At 37.7% G+C, this 17,934-nt stretch overlaps 1 protein-coding gene across 9 annotated transcripts in view; it reads left to right on the top strand.

Annotated features, from left to right (window-relative positions):
- Positions 1 to 17,934, top strand: part of THOC2 (THO complex 2) — a 169,318-nt gene that overhangs the window by 63,229 nt on the left and 88,155 nt on the right. For 7 of the 9 annotated variants that reach the window (XM_029240287.1, XM_029240282.1, XM_029240279.1 and 4 more), the window contains exon 1: positions 5,191 to 5,274. The exons of 1 other annotated variant lie outside the window; for it this stretch is intronic. In XM_029240287.1, the coding sequence (XP_029096120.1) occupies positions 5,204 to 5,274 (71 nt within the window). In that variant the 5' untranslated portion in view covers positions 5,191 to 5,203. Of the gene's footprint in view, positions 1 to 5,179; positions 5,275 to 17,934 lie in introns of those variants that run through there. One more of the 9 variants, XM_029240286.1, reaches the window with a different exon arrangement.

The raw sequence follows: 17,934 nt of genomic DNA, 5'->3' as shown, positions 1-17,934 counted from the left end.
GTGGAGATGAAGGTTTAGGTCACTCCACCAGGTAATGTATCCTGTCCTACTGAGATGCTGACGGAGGGCAAGGGAAACATGGAGTGGGTGGCAGAAAAAGGAGGCTATGATTATCAACTTACAGCTTGCTTCCAGCCACAGAAGCAGGGGCTACAGCAGCTATGTTTTCTCTTCTACTTTATATGCAGAGCACTGGTGGTGGCTAATATTTTAGATTTCATGTAGGAGTATGAATGAATCGACATCACCCTGCACTGATACAGTAGCTGATGGGGCTTTGTACATTTCTTTTGAGGGCATGGGTTTTTCATCTGGACAAAGGGCAAGAGTGGTGTGGAGGGGCAAAAGAAATGGTCAGTGCCGGAAATTCTATTTTCCCTTTCAAAACCCACTTTCTATCCTTCTCCATCCTGCTCTGTCCCCTGACCCATACTAACTGCATTTTCCAGGCTCCCTTGAATTATGGCTTGCAGTAGTCATCAGCCAATGGGAGGTGTCAGCAGGAGATAAAATGGTAAAAGGAGAGAAAGGTCAGGGCATTTATTCCCCAGCCTCCTCCCTGCTGGGATGTGAGTTGGCAGTTATTCTTCTACAGAAGGCCACGGTTCCTGTTGAATGTTCCTTTCCTTATTATTTCATTTTTCCTTATTTCCTTAGTTTTTGGGAACCACTCCCTCCGCTTGCCTCCTCAGGCTTAGGGCTGCTAATGTCTCTCAGTATCGCTGGCCCTGAGGTGCTTCACCATCCATTTTTGGTTTTCCTTAATCCTGCCCACACTCCTGTGCATGGTTCCTTTATTAAACTCTCTTTAATTATCCCCTATGAGTATGTCATCTGTCTCCTGTCATGAGCCCAACTGATACAATCCCTAATATTTGTTTATATGTACCTCTCTCTCTTTTATTTATAATCAGTCTTGCCAGAGGTTTGTCAGTCTTATTAGACTTTTCAACCAAACAATTTTGGGTTCTATTGATTTTCTTTTGGATAGTTTCTTTTGATTAATATTTTCTATTTAAAAATGTCATTATTTCTGCTTTCTTTCATTTATTCTGTATTGTTTTTTGGAACTTCTTAAATTAGATGCTTAGCTTTTTAATTTCCAGTCTTGTTTCTTTAATAATACAAAGGTTGAAGAGCATAAATTTCTTTCTAAATACCACTTTAGCTGCAATGCATCATTTTTTCATTAGTTTTGATATGTAATATTTTCATTATTGCTCTGTTCTAAATATTTTCTAATTTTTAGTATGACTTTTTTCCTTGACCTGTGATTTACTTCAAAGTATGTTTTTACATTTTCAAACATAGGGGTTTTCTTTATCTTTTTGTTATTGATTTCCAATTTAATTGCATTGTGGTCAGTAAATGTGAACTATATGAGACGAATTATTTAAAATTTGTTGTCATTTGCTTTTTTAAATCTAGTATATGTTTAACTTTCATAAACGTTCCGTGTGCTGGACCACCACTCGATGACACATTGCCTTTATGTGAATTAGGAAACTGTGCCCTTTCTTCCAGGTGGATACAGCAGCACACCTGAGCATGTGGTCTGGCAAGTGGAGCATGGGATAAATTTTTGATCCCTACTTGTCCCTCTGGCTAGGTGCTTTTGATCAGTGTGCAATCTGTACATGGTGCCCCATTCATGTGTTATTATAAAGGATATTTATTTTCCAGTTGCTAGGTACAGCGTTCTATGTATATCTACTAGATCAAACTTGTTCATTTGATGTTCAAATTTTCTACATCTTTACAGATTCTTTTTTGTCTGTTTCATCTATCAATATCTAGGAGAGATGAATTAAAGACTCACTGTGGTAGTGGATTTGTCTATTTCTCTTTGTAGTTCTGTTACATGCTTCATATATTTCAAAGTGGTTGATTACATTCAAGATTAGAATGGTTACATTTTCTTGGTGAATTGAAATTTTTATCAATATATAGTAACCATCTTTAAATTTGGTAATTTTTTCCCCCGTAAAGTCTAGTTTGCCTGATATTAATCTAGCTATAACAGCTTAATTTTTGTTGACCTTAGTATTTGCCTGGTGTATTTTCCCCATTGTTTTTACTTTCAAACTTTCTGTGTCCCTGTGTTTTAGAGATGTCTCTTAAAAATAGCTAGCCTTCTTTAAACCCAGACTGATAATCTTTACTTTTAACTGGAGCATTTAGTTCATTTACATTTTATGCAATTTTTGATATATTTAAATTTAAATTGGTAGGTTTAAACTTCTTCCTCTATTCTCTCTGTTCCACTTTTCCAAAAAATTTCCCTACTTTTCTTGCCTTTTGGGGATTGATTTTTTTCCTCTTTCTCTTTCAATTTTTTTCCCCCTCAGATAGTTTGGAAGATATATAATATCCTTATATATCTGTAGTGGTTATCCTAGAAATTTAATATGTATATTTAACATAACTAAGTCTTTGGTTAATAAAAACCCATTACCAATACTCAGCATTCACGGGACAGTCCCACAAAGTGTACGGCTTTCGCATTCATTATGTATTTTATTTATTTTGTCTTGTTTTGCTATTATGTGCTTCCTTCTTGGTCCCATTATCTGTTGTCACTGAGATAATAAAAAGATTGCTTGACCTTACAATTACCTAGAATCAACCAATCACTCCATGCATCAGGCTGTCAATATTGAAACTACCCAATCCCTAGCCTTCACCACAGACCTCAGTCCCTGCCTAGTCCTTTGGTACCTGTGAGCCAGTGAAATCATCAGGGAACAGTACCCCCAGCTGCTGAGACAATACCAGACGCTGATAGCAAAGAAAAGGCAAGCCAACAAGGATGCGAAAGATATGATAGCTTTGCAATCTTATGGAGCAAAAAGCAATTAGCTGTGAGCAATTCCTAAAGGAGTTATCATACCATGTAAAAATAGTTCTGCAGGCTCTGGGAGAGGGGAAGAGCAAGGCCTCAAAGGGCATCACTGCAGTCAGGTCATACCACATTTGTGGCATACTGAGTAGCATGCATAATGCACACAGTTCAGTGTTTGGAAGAAGAAATCACTGTGATACAGTGGCAAGGTAAGCCACAATACAGCAGAATATTATAGCTCACTAGCTCTCAACAGGGGGCTATTTTACACTCCAGGAGGCATTTAGCAATGTCTGGAGATACTGTTGTAACAACTGGTGTGGGAGGTGCTACCGACATCTAGTGGGTCCAGGCTAGGGATGTTGCTAAACATCCTACAGTGCACTGGATTCCCCCTGCCTTCTGCAAAGAATTATCTGATCCCAAATGTGGATAGTGCTCACTGCTGTAGATTATACAGTGAAGTATACATAAGCATCAGGATAGTTCTTGTATCACAGAGGCCATCCTGTAACAATGATTTCAAACTCTTTAGGGAGGATGATGGTACAATGAAGATTCGCTATACCATTCTGTTCACTTTAAAAATATTTCATAATAAGAAAAATGAAAAGATCAGAGGGAACTCATATCTCTGAACCTCCTTGAAGTGGCAAAAGATTTTTTTTGAGATGTCACTGAAACTGAATGGTGTATATTTTCTAATGGGTGGCTTTAGAATTTCAGAATCAGACAGGACATTAGACTAGATATAGCTGATGAAAAACAATCATAAACAATGTAGCATTTTCCCCAACTGATTCTAAATACAGCCCATCCCCTGAACAGTTTTTCAATGCAAATAAACCTAGTCCATTTGGTAAAACTTGCCAAATTTAGATATTAGTTCTAAAGTTCATACATTAATATATGTGTGGTAGGATTTCTTCATTTCATTTGTCTGTATTTTGTAAATTTTCAGCCAAACATGTATTTTTAAAACCTCTTTATTTTGAAAAGTTGCACAAATAGAACAGAGAATCTGTCAGTCCTTCACCCAGATTCCTAAAATGTTAATATTTTACATTTGCCTCATCATCCTATCGTTTTTTTCTGAAATATTTTAAAGTTGCAACATGGTTCACCATTATCTCTAAATACTTCATATTTTCTTAAATAAGGACTTTCACATAACCACAAAACGAGTATTAAACTCAAGTAATTAACATTGATACAATATTATTACTTAATCTACAGATATTCAAATTTGGTCAACTGTCCCAAGAATGCCCTTTTCAGCAAAATAAAAAAATTTGTTTTTTTTTTCTGGCTGGGGATCAGTTGTTCTGTTGTTTTCATTAATCTGGAAGAGTTCCTCAATCTCTCTTTGTCTTTAGTGACCTTGATGATTTTGAAGAGTGCAAGCCAGTAATTTTGTAGACTGTCCCTTAATATGGGCTTGTCTGATGTTCCCTCGTGATTAAATTCAGGTTATGCGAATTTTGGCATGATGAATACTACAAAATTGGTTAGTGTTTTTCTTAGCACCTCATCAGGAGGCATATGACGCCCATTTGTTTAATACATAAGGATGCTTATATTCATCAGAGTTAGGAGGGTGTCGGCCATGTTTTCCGACCGTAAAGTTTCTATTTCGCCCTTTGAAATACGAAGTTATCTCGTCGGGAGATACTTTCAGACTATGTAGTGTAAACAACTCGTTTCTCTTCGTACTTGCGCCCTCTAGTTTTGCCTAAGGTTACAATGACAGCCGCAGACACAGTAGCTGTCAGCCCTGATGGTTGCAAGCGTTTCCCAGGGCCGATTTATCTTTCTCCTAAGATAGTATCCTTCGGATTAGCAGAATGCCTGGCACATAGTAATCGGCTGCCTCTTCCCCAATTAATTTCTTTGATCTCAGCGGGGTGTATTGTAATTGATCTGCTTATATGTTTGTCTTCCCCACGGACTGAGCTCGTTGAGGGTAGGCATCATGGCTTATTATTTCTCTGTCCCCAGTGTCTAGCACATATTAGGTGCTTTAAAAAACACAATTTTGAATTAGTGGTCTGGAGTAGATGCTACGGAAGAAGATAAAGGCTACGAGTTGGCCTGGGGATGGCATTTTTCCTGTTCTAAAGGGAAGGGGGGGGGCAAGGTTTGCAGAGGGCCCGGCCAGCGTAGTCACTCTGCGATGGGACCCACGGGTCCCAGCCACCTGGTTGGCAACAGGGCCTCGGGCTTCCGCAGGGTGGGGTGGAAAGTGGGGCGGGAAATCGAAAACCGAACTCGCGGCTCCCGGCATTCCTCGTGGGCGGTGCTCCCCTTTGACCCCTCGCTCGCGTGCTACACATCCGGGTTTCTGCTACTAGTGAGGGGAAGATGGCGGCCGCGACTGTCTTGGTTCCCGTAGAGTGGATAAAGAACTGGGAGAAATCAGGGAGAGGCGAATTGTGAGTGTACGGGCTGGAGGCGGGCGCACGGCCGGGCTGGGCTCGGGCGTCAGCCTTGCTCTCATATTTGTGGGGAGGTGGTGGTGGGGAAGAGGTGTCCCCTCCCCCATCCGGGTGGCGGGTGTGGATGGTTGTCTAGGAGTTTCGAACTCGGGGATGAGAGGTGCTGGTAGTCGCCGCCGACCTCCTGCCTTTCCCGGCTTCCCAGAAAGCCCCGCTGCCCGCCGGAGGTTGTCTTTTTTAGCCTCTTAGCGGAACTCCCGTTTTGTCCCTACGGGTCCCTGCGCTTTCGTTCCGTCTCTTTTTGTCCCCCTCATCGCTTGAGCTCACTTGGCTCCTTTCTCTTCACGGGGCCGCGCCGGGAGGGTTCGGAGTTTCAGTCTGTCCCATTTCTTTACTCTGCACCCGTTCGACTCCGCAGTTTGGAGCCCGGCGCCTCCTCTGCCCGAAGTCCGAACCGTCCCGGACTCCCTCCCCTCCTCTCCGCCCGCCGCCGCGAAGCCCGGGGCTTCGGGAAGAACCCCGCTTGGCACCTCTCGTCCTCTCGGGAGCTGTCTCTCGGACTGTCCCGGCCTCACGCGGCGCCGCTGCCCGTGGGCGAAGTGTAGCAAGGATTGCCGCTTTCCCCGAAGACCTACCGGCATTTCTTTGCTCCGTCTTTTCACCTTAGAGCCGTTTCGGGTTGGAATCAACTTTCGTCATTAAATGTTCCTAAACCCCATTTTGTCCTGGGACTACAACTAATTTTGGCAACTCTCCAAGGTTCTCGTGTACCTAGAATAACGCGTTTCTTGTAGACCTAAAACTTGGGGTTTTTTTTTTTCCTTTCAGTAATACAGAAAACAGTAATTTGCTATAACCGCGGTTTCCTTGCCCCGAATTTCAGCTCTCCCTGTCTCGGGGGGAAAATTCTCTTAAGCGGCGGAACAAACCCCAGATTTTAAAACAGATAACTTACTGCAATTTTTTTCCTCTGAATCGCTTTATTAATTAAAGCTCAGCCCCGTCTTAGATTAACTCCTGTTAGCCGTTTTTGCCGTGGTTGCGCGCCGATCCCCGTAGTCAGTTTACGGTTGCTGGCGCGAGATACGGATCTTTGAAACTTCGTTACTTGGAACGTACGCGGGGAATGCGTCGGCCGATCTTGCGCGTGTAATAGCGCCAGCCTATATGGCCCTCCCCACCCCGCTGCCGCGCTCGCGCTGCCTTATGAAGTCTTAGTGTGAGCGCTAGACTTGGATTGCCTGGGTAAGCGGCACTTTTAGCCACTTAACTAGCCGAGTGACCTTGGGTAAGTTCCTTAACCACTTTGACCGTTTCCCCTTGAGTAAATTGGGAATAATAAGTACTCAAAGCATTGTTGTGAAGACTAAATAACGCCTGTAAAGCACTTGCCTTATAGTAAGTACTCAAGTGATAGCTATTAAAAGTAATATTATTATTCCAATCTTTAGATATTTAAACTTCTTTGGACAGCTCTTGCACTTAAAGTCTGTACCACTCAGGTTAGCAATTAATTAGTCTCTGACTCTTTCATGTATACTCTTGTACTCTAACGAATTGAGAGACCCTTGAAGAGTGGGGACTGTCTCACGTTTTCTTTTGGTTCAACCCTCCCGTCCCCGTCCTTCCCCCACCCCCCCATAGCCTTTCTAGCATATGCTTAGAGAGCTTATTTTGTTAACTGCCAGAGAAGTCTGTTTGATAAGCATTCATTTTTAACTGTTAGGAACATTTTCCAAATCCTTGTACTTGCTAGTTAACAAATAGCTATTAAGTCTCTTGTGTGCAAGGAAGGCAGGATGGGAAGTTACCAAACCAAACCATCATTTTCATCTATATTAGATTAGGATAACCTCCCAAAACGGATAAATCAGTTCATTGTTGTTTTGTTTACTTTTAAAGCCAACAGTTATTTAGGGACTGTCATCTGTAGATTGCTCAGCTTCCTCCTTCTAGCTAACTGTTTTTGACAGTTTTACTATGACTCCCACCTTAGAATGAGTGGTATTCAGGGTAGGAAATTCTGCTTGGCTTCTGACTGGCAGTGGTTGGAGAAAAAGTCATGTAGGAAGTCGAAATACCTAGTCAAAATGGAATTTTGGATTCACTTTATGTATATTTTCATGATCCATGCTACCCATCATAATTTCTGTGTTTGAAGAGCTGCTTCAAAACTGCTATTAGGACTTAACGTTTATGTAGTTATTGCATGGCTTGTGGAATGTAGTTTGAACTATAGTAGATCCAGATCAGTTTAGTCAGTTTTATAACTCTGTTCTGTTACATGAAGAGAGTTGTGTGACAATAATGAAATAGTTTAAATAGTTGTTAGTTGTATGAAATAGTCAAACAAATCACCATCCAGTGCTTAGTCTTCATATACTGGACCTCTTTTCCCTCTTTGAAAACTTTGTTGCATATAGTCTAACTTTGGAATTTTTGTATCTTGCTAAAGATAGAGTTAGCATTTTCATTTTATTAGAAAAAATGGTATTATAAATATATCACAAAAAATCCTTTCTTTTGTCTGAAAAACAGCTTCTTAAAATATAAACCAGCAACTGGAAATGTTAAAAAAAATGTGCCACCAAATTATTAATGAATCCATTTATATATTTGGCTTTTAAGATATGACCAGTATTTAAAATTATATCTTGGGTGGATTTTTCCTTTTTAATGAGATAAATTAGCAGATGAGCTTTAACTTGACTGAAAGTTACCTTTTTTAAAAACTGCATGATATGTTTCATGAGGTATTAGTTCATTTCTTGTCTGTCTCAGCAGTCTAAGTCTGTATTCTGGGAGTTGTAGTCAACTTCAGCAGCATAGTGAACATATGCAATGTATGGGATATTTTATAACTTTGAGAGGGCAGATTCTTAATTGTGCCTCATGAAAAGCAACTGTCTATTAAGATGGAAAGCCTTGGCTTTGAAGAATAAATTTTGTTAAGTAACTAGGGAGAAAAGAAAAACTGTATTTTGCCTATCTGAATGGTCCATCACATACTTAGCTAATCTGTTGTTTCCAGAGATACTGATTATGTTTTTCATGGTAAATTACAGAATTCTTAAAATGATCTTTTCCAAGAGATAGCAAAAGGACAGAGGAGGACTACCAAAACATAATTGTCCTTTCCAGTAACACTTAGATCTGCTCTTCAGAGTTTCACATCTTAATACAAACTCTTTGAAATTCTGCGACATATGCAAGATATGGATTTAATCACTTTAATTTTGGAATTAGAGCTTTAGTTTCTTGATGATTTCATATTAGCATAGGGTTTGCCACGATTAAGCTAATAAACTTGCATGTACTGGTAGATCCAGGGGAGAATTTTGTTTTTAGTAGGCATGATTAACACAGTGAGCTCAGCATTTCTTTGTGTCACAAGCAACCTTAATGGAGGATTTATATTCCAAGCTCTTAATCTGAAGATGTTAGCCTCATGTCAATACTTAGTTTAATTTTGAAATACTTATATTTGTTGAATATCATCTATTTGTCTGTTTAAAGAACTTAATTCTTTCTTTTAAAAAAATTATACATCAATTAGAAATTTTTGTTGGGTGTTACCTTATTAATTATTAGTAGTTATAATAAAGTTTTAAAATTTAATCGCCAAATGTTTTGGTGCCATTCTTTTTCTTCTTCTGCTACTAGATGACATATTCCAGAACTTATGGAAGTACATTTGGATGTTCATTAAATGTTGTCTGTCCTGAATTTTTTGGAGGGAAGTTGGAGGAGGGAGTTTATAGCAAATAATCATTCTAAGAAACTTTAGTGTTAGTATTTAAGTCTTTTTTTTTCTTCAAAAGGTGCTCTAAGTTCAGCTGAAGCTTTATCTGAAACCATTTCTTTATGTCTTACTTTTCATTTGGCATTTGTTTTCTCATTTGACCTGTGTTCATAAGTCTTGGTCTTATTTCCCTGGTAAGAGAAATTCTTCAGAAAATGTTATAGCAGTATCAGAACATTTTTCCAGGCTACTGCTTTCTTTGTTTGCTAGAAAAATTAAATTATTCTTTAGTTAAGGTAGAGTGCTATTAATGTACTTGTGTGCAGGAACTTCTGTTGTCTTTTTTAAGATTTCCTGTTCCCTTTCCTCCTCATAAGTGCATATTTTCATTTTCTTAAATGCATCTTTCAATATAAAACTACATGTCCCAATATTCATTTTTGTGGGTTATGTCTCTCTTCTATCAATGATAATAGAGGTAGCACTTGCTTAACAAAATGTAACCTTTTCTGTTGTTTTGTTTTTAAAAATTAATTGAAGCACAGATTGACATCAATTTTTTATATGTAGAGCCAACTTTGAGATGTTGAACATAATCAAGTAGTGCAGGCTTGTGTTGTGTTTCTTTTTTTTTACTGGAAAATAGGACCAAGTAAGACGGAAAGCCAAATACTCATGTTAAAGAGTATTTGCAAAATAACATTAAGTTCTTGGAAGAACTTAAGACATTTTATTCAGTTTAAGTTTCACAGATATTTGACAGAAAGTATATTCTTTGTTCTCAGGGGCCTGAGATAGCATCTCCACAGTAGCACCAAACTGTTATAAAAGTGGAAAAAATGGTAAACTCAATTATTTGGAGGTTATTAAAGGACTAAAATAATCATTTGAATTTGTACCGAGGCAGAATATTTGATTATTTTTAAAACCACATTAAAATGGGCAACTGTTGGAGGTAGTTTTGTTTTCCTCCCTTTAAAATTTACGATAGAGAACTAAAACTGTATAAGAACTGTAGTAAGACACCCAACATTCAGAAACAGAATTGTTTCTTTAAGGATACTTAAAGATACTTAGGATACTTAAGGATGCTTTTGTTAGTGAATTACTTAGGGGAAGAGCCGGGACAAATCTACTGATTGGGGGAAAATTCTTAGTGATTGTTTTTAGTTTCCTCCAACAACTAAGGCAGAAGTGTTTTATACTAGGGCAACAAAAGTATCTGTTATACAAGTAAGTTGCCTTATCATAATAACCCATCAGTGATTCCTTACACAATTTGAGCAAATCTTTGAGATGCTTATTAATAGTTCATGATGACATTATCATCTGCAGCCTTTAATGAATATGTTTGTGGCCTTGTGACTGACAAGATGAAATTACATTTCAATGATTTTTAAAAATTATGTAACAATGACTGTACCATTAGATTAAGTGGGATTTGGAACACTGACATTCCCCCCTCCCCACTGGAAGGATTATAACAAAAGACATTTGCATTAAGCTTATTAAAACAAATAGAAAATGAAGCTATTGAAAATGTGAATAAGCAAACACATTCACTGTAAGAAGGAATATTTGACCTTGCTTTTTAGTAGCCTGGGTACGAAGGGAAAGATGAGTTACTTGATTTCCCTTGCATTCTTCTGTCAAAGATGCAGTATTTCCTGCTACTACATTCTAAAGGGAAACGAACCTCTGGGGACAGTGAGAACCACAAGGGGGAATTGTTTCAGTACTTTATAGCAAATATTGAAGCAGCCTTGATGCACCTTCTTATATATTTACTCGTAACAAAAAAGGAGCTAGGTATCAGACATTTTTAGGTTATATTCTCTGATGATAGTCTTGAAGCAGATATTTTTGTATTGCCTAGTGTAATGAAGATTGATTTTTTTTTATTTGAGGTAAGTTTGTGGTAGGTTTAACTTATTTTGAGAAATTAAAAGCTTACCCACTGTCTTAACACATTGGAAGGCCTATCTGGTTCTCAGAAGTAGTTGAAAGTACTTGGGGTCAAACTTAAATCAGCTTATTTAACCATTTCTAAGGTGCTCTCTGAAAATTTTTTTTTGTTCTTTTAATAGGAATTGGTTAAAAACTAATAACTAAATGAGATTTTCAAACTATGCAGATTTAATTTAGTAATTGTTCTTCAGTGGCAAGGTATTTTTATTCTTTGGTTTTGAAAATAATTTTGTGAGACCTACAAATGAATTGTTGACTGGGAAAAGTTTATTGAACTGTACCCTGCTCATTCTGATGAAGAAGTATTGAAATAATCAAGACACAGAGAGGTGAACTGCAAGGGCATGCATAATCTGCAAAGTCGATAATCTCTCTGTGGATGCTTGTCATGTGGCATCATATTTCACCTTAGATGTGATATATAAGCATATTCTGTAAGTCTTAAAGTTACTTGTTTTATTGACTATGGAAAGAGCATTGCTAGACATAAAAGAGTGAGAAACATGCGCATTCATTGGTTCTCTTCTTTTTCATTAGAGCTTTGTACAGCTTGTAATAAGAATATTTCTTTTTCTGAAATGTGAAATTAAAAAAATACAGAAAAGTACATAAAATCTAAATGTAGAGCTTAAAGAATCACTGTAAGATGTACACCCATGTAACTCATATCCAGCTCTAGTCAACATAGTCCCCCTTCCTGATTGCACCCTCTTTATCTCCCCTGTGGTAACTGACATTTATGGCTTTCTCTAGTTTTTATTTACAGTTTTGCTACCCAAATAAGTTTAAGTTTGCTCTTCTTGAATTTCATATAAATGGAATCATAGAGGGTGTATTCTATTGTATCTGGCTGCTTTTGCTCAACATTATGTCTTTAGGAATCATTCATATTTTTGCAAGTATTTGCAGTTCTTTGATTTTCATAGTTAAAAGATACTCCATTGTATAACTATACCACAATTTATCTCTTAGGCTACCAATGAACAATTTTGTTGTTTTGAGCTTTTGGCTGTTACCAACAGTGCCAATAGAACCATTCTTATACAGGTATCTTAGTGTACACAGCATGTGTTCTTGTGGGATATATACTGAACTGTAGAATACATACATTGTATGTGTGGCTAGGTTCTAGATTGTGATTAACTTTAGCTCTGCTAGATACTGCCAAACTATTTCAAAATATACTCCCACCAGCAGTGTATGAGAGTTTACCTTCACATCCTGGCTAACATTTAATATTGTCAGACTGTAAATTTTTGGTCAATATAATATGTATCTAATGTTATTTTCTTGGGGCTCATATTTTCATAGGCATTTTTCCCAATTTTTAAAATTGAAGTGTAGTTTATTTACAATATTAGTTTTGGGGGTACAGCATAGTGATTCAGTATTTTTGCAGATTATACTCCATTACAGGTTATTATGAGGTAATGGCTATAATTCCCTGTGCTATACAGTATATCATTGTTGCTTATCTATTTTATACGTATTCGTTTGTATCTGTTAATCCCATACTCCTAAATTGTCTCCCCCTCCCCTCGCCCCCCGTCCCTCTCCCCTTTGGTAACCACAGTTTGTTTTCTATATCTGTGAGTCTGTTTGTTTTGCATATGCGTTCATTTGTAGTAGCATAGGCGTCTTTTTCTGTGTTATTGGCCATTTGGATTTCTGGTTTTTTGTGAAATGCCTCTTTATATCTTTTCCCCATTTTTCTGTTGGATTGTTTGCACTTCTTTCATTGATTTGTGGGAGTTCTTTCTATAGTCTGTATTTGTCCCCTTTGTGGGTTACATTGTATGTGTGGCAAATATCTTTTGTTATTCTTAGGCTTGTACTTCCACTCTTATGGTGGTGACTTTTGATGAGCAGAAGTTGTTCATTTTAATGTAGTTAAATTTATCAATCTTTTACTTTTTGATTAGTACTTTTTTGGGTTTACTAGTTTCCATTTTCAGGTTAACGAACTTATCCTATGATTTTCTGGAAACATTTTGCTCTCCCTTTTTAAGTCTTACCTAACTGGAGTTGATTTTTATGTGTGCTGTGAAGTAGGGGTTGCAATATATTGTTGTGGTTGATGTATATGAAGAAAGTTCAGCCTCACACATAAATAGTTGGCAAAAGGAGGAGAATTTTAGTAACCTTTTCAGATAATTGTAGATATTCTTTGATATCATGTCAAAATTTGTCAGGTGGTAGTTTGTTAATGGTTTGTTGCAATGCCAAATCCAAAACCATATCAGTGTACTTTTTGTACTTTGTTAAATTGAAATCCAATTGTCTCTCTTTTACTTGGAATCTGTCTTTTACCCATGCATTATTTTGCAACATCATGCATTGGTCATTTGGAAAATATTGGTTCACTGAATGATGCAGCACTTCCAAATATTGACACAATACATTGTATAATATAAAAAACCCCCACATTCTTTAGTATCATCACTGAACTTACCAGGAAAGTTTTTATGAATTGGGAACTAGCCAAGTCCATGGTGCCAGATAAAAGTTTTCCAAAATTCTAATTTTTGTTTGAAACTTTACATTTTCTCATTGGCAACAAATACTCTCAGTTGTTTTTCTTGAAGTGACTGGCTCTCTTGGTTCATTTTTGAGAAAATGCCTGCCAAAGACCCAAATCCGAATAACCATAGTTTGTCATTTCTTTCAAGTAAAAATGGTGTTCTGTGAAAAAGCAGCTAGTTCAGCTCAGAATTCAAACAGTCGTATAGGTGATTTTCCTGGAGACAACCATGGTATTTTGGTGTGTGACAGAAATGTTTTATGTATACTTTCCAATTTGTCACATAGAATATTAAAAATACATATTTTTAAAAGCATGTTCTCAGGGCTAGGATTTATTAAAATTAATTTTCACTACTTCATTAAGGACATTTTCTTTATTGTAGATACAAACACATAACATCAGATAAATCTTAACACATTTTAAAGTGTACAGTACAGTATTGTTAACGATGAGCACAGTGTAGTACAACAGATCTTTAGATCTTTTTCATCTTGCTTGACTGAAGTTTTATACCCATTGAACAGCAAGTTCCCATTTCTCTTTCCCCCTAGCCCCGGGCAACCACCGAAATTCTACTTTTTGCTTCTATGAGCTTGATTACTTTAGATACCTCATATAAGTAAAATCATGCCGTATTTATCCTTCTGTGACTGACTTACTTAGCATACTATCTTCAGGGCTCATCCATGTTGTATATGACAGGATTTCTTTGTGCCTGAGTAATGTTCCATTGTATGTATACACCATGTTTTCTTTATGTATTCATCTGTTGATGGACATTTGGGTTGTTTCTATCTCTTGGCTATTGTGAATAATGCTGCAGTGAACATGGGAGTGCAAATACCTCTTTGATATCCTCTTTTCAACTCTTATGAGTAAATACCTGGAAGTGGGATTGCTAGATTGTATGATAGTTCTATTTTTAATTTTTTGAGGAACTTTCGTACTGTTTACCATTTTACATTCCCACCAACAGTGCACAGGGTTTCCAGTTTCTTCATATCCTCCCTAACACTTATTTTCTGTTGGTTTTTAAAGAATTAATTTTTTTAAACAGGTGTTTTAAGGTTCACAGAAAAATTGAGAGGAAGTTACAGAAATTTCCCTTACCCCCTGCCCCCGCACATGCACAGCCTCCCCATTATCAACATCCCCCACCAGAGTGTTACATTTGTTACAACTGATGAACCTACATTGATACATCATAATTGCCCCAAATTCAAAGTTTACCTCTGTGTTCACTCTTGGTGTTGTACATTCTATGCGTTTGGACAAAGGTATAATGATGTGTATCCATCATTATAGTATCAGAGTATTTTCACTGCCCTAAAAATCCTCTGTGCTCTGCCTATTCATCCTTCCTCCTAACCCCTGGCAACCATTGAACTTTTTACTGTCTCCATAGTTTTGCCTTTTCCAGAATGACATTTAGTTGGAAACATATACTATGTAGTTTTTTCAGATTGGCTTCTTTGACTTATTAGTGTTCATTTAAGGTTTCTCCATGTCTTTTCATGTCTTGATAGCTCATTTCTGTTTAGTGCTGAATAATATTCTATGGGGTCAGTGTACCAATTTATGTATCCATTCACCTACTGAAGTATATCCTGGTTTCTTCCAAGTTTTGGCAGTCATGAATAAAGCTGCTATAAATCCATGTGCAGGTTTTTGTGTGGACATAAGTTTTCACCTCCTTTGGGTAAATATCAAGGAGAGTGGGATTGCTGGATTGTAAGGTAAGAGTATGTTTAATTTTGTAAGAAACCACCAAACTGTGTTCCAGTGTGGCTGTACCATTTTTCATTCCCACCAGTGATGATTGAGAGTTACGTTGCACCACATCCTCACCAGCATCTGTCGTTGGCAGTGTTCCAGATTTTGGCCATTCTGATGGGTGTGTAGTGGTATCTCATTGTTTAAATTTCCATGTCCCTGATGATATATGATGTGGAACATCTTTTCATATGCTTATTTGCCATCTGTATATCTTCTTTGATGAGGTGTCAGTTAAGGTCTTTGCTCATGTTTAAGTTGGGTTGTTTTCTTATTGTTGAGTTTTAAGAGTTACTCGTATATTTTGGATAATAGTCCTTTATCAGATGTCATTTCTGGTTTTTTTTGTTTGTTTGTTTGGGGTTTTTTAATAATGACCACCTTCCAAGTGTGAGGTGATGCCTTATTGTGGTTTTGATTTGCATTTCTCTGATGATAAGTGATGTTGAGCATCTTTTAATACACCTATTGGCCATTGGTATGTCTTCTTTGGAAAAATGTCTATTCAAATTCTTTGCTCATTTTTAAATCAGATTATTTTTCTTGCTATTGAGATGTAGACGTTTCTTAAATATTTTGGATATTAGCCCCTTATCAGATACATGGCTGGTTTGCAAACATTTTTTTTTTCCATTTCGTAGGTTGCCTTTTTTTTTTTTTTTTTGGCCACACCGTGTGGCACACAGGGTCCTAGTTCCTTGACCAGGGTTGGAACCCGTGCCCCCTGCAGTGGAAGCATGGAGTCTTAACCACTGGCCCACCAGGGTAGTCCCCTGCCTTTTCATTCTGTTCATTGTTTCTTTGCTGCGCACACAAGTTTTAGTTTGATGTCCCACTTGTCTTTTTTGCTTTCATTGTGCTTTTGGTGTCATATCCAAGAAATCATTGCCAAGACCAATGTCATGAGGCTTTCCCCCTGTGTTTTTTTCTAGGAGTTTTACAGTTTCAGGTCTTATTTTTATGTATTTGATGTATTTTGAGTTGATTTTTGTATATGATGTAAGAAGTGTCCAATTTCATTCTTTTGTATGTGACTATCCATAATGCTCTTGAATTATCCATAATGCTCTCTAGTGACTTTTTCAGTTTAGTTGTTACATTCTTTAGCTCCAAAATTTGGTTCTTTTAAAATTTTCTGTCCTTTTGTTAGAATTCTCATTTTGTTCATGCATCATTTTCCTGAGCTCATTGAGCATTTTTATGATGGTTATTTTAAATTCTTTGTCAGATAATTCATATGACTCCAATTCTTTAGGATCAGTTTCTGGAGACTAATTTTGTTTCTTGTATTGGGCCATTTTACCTGTTTCTTTATGTTCTTTGTAATTTGTGTTGGTATCCTTGCATTTGAAAAAACACTCTTATCCCAGTCTTTATGGACTGCTTTAGTACAGGGAAAGGCCTTTACCAATCAGCTTGGCTATAGATTCTGGGGGCCTCTCAAATTTTTTCTCTGGATATGTCTTCTCTGGACTCATGTGTAGATTCCAGATGAGAGGGATTTTCCAGTTTCTTTTTTTCCAGAAACTGGCACTCTCTTGCATTCTCTGGTGTCCATCTGTTGTACCATGGGTCCTGTAAAGCAGCAGCACAGCACCCAGCTCTTTTTGTTCTTAGTGGCTCCCAGGCAGCTAGAGTATGCTGGGTGCCATCAGTGCCCTAAGTCAGGCTAGACAGAAACCAGTCTCTCAGGCAGTCCCCCCTTCCCAAAGGCTGGGCTATTGGACACTCTTTTTTCTCCGTTGAGGGAGAGACTGCCAAGCTGTTGCCCACTGCCCCCCCCCCCCGCCACCAATCAGAATGTTAGATGTATATATAGTCCAGTCTTCTCTTTCCCTCCTCAGGGAGAATTTGGGAATTGGGAATTTCCTCCCAGTTGTGTGGTGTTGTGCCAGGAGGAGGGACTATGGTGAAAGAGTGTGTTGTGTTTTCCTACGAGCTTTGATGCAGCTGGTTTAGTCCTCACCTGGGATGCAGGAGCCTCTTAACTGGTTTCTGAATTTCTCGTAAAGGGAATTGGGTATGTGTATTGTTGAGTTGTGTTTCTATGGGAGGAAGGAAGGCCTGGGGCTTCCTATTTTGCCATCTTGCTGAGGTCACTCCTATCAAGGACATTCTTAAGTGAAACTGGCTTTTGTTTGTGAATGGTCATGAAATATATAATGAAACAGTTCGGTGACATCTTACATGAGACTGGCTATATTCTTTCCTTTGATTTCTTGATAATGAAGAATTCAATGAGACAGTTTGGTGCTACTGCCTTGATAAATGTTAGGGTGCTAACCGTCTTAACCTTCCTTTGCTTTTGAATTATTAGGGCAAATGTCATTACAGCAAAAGAAGGGAAATGAAGTCTTAGTATAATTATGAATATAGTTTTGACTTTACAGAGCTCTAGAAAGTGTCTTGGGGATCAGGGGTTTGTGAACCACACTATCAGAACTGCTACTTTATCAAATTATAAGTTTTTTTCTATTCCTGATTTTCTAAAAGTCTTTTTAAAAAATAGTGAATGGAAGTTGAATTTTGTCAAATGTCTTTGATGCATAAAAGGACTTTTAGAAAATTAGGAATAGAACCTATTCCTGAATTATTGTGTTATTTTAAAAGTCAGCTTAATGTGGTGAGTTAATTTGAACCAACTTTGTGT

This window comes from Monodon monoceros, unplaced genomic scaffold, assembly GCF_005190385.1.
Source record: "Monodon monoceros isolate NGI ecotype Baffin Bay Population unplaced genomic scaffold, NGI_Narwhal_1 Super_Scaffold_22, whole genome shotgun sequence".
Lineage (NCBI taxonomy): Eukaryota > Metazoa > Chordata > Mammalia > Artiodactyla > Monodontidae > Monodon > Monodon monoceros.
This window is presented reverse-complemented; position numbering and strand designations above follow the sequence as displayed.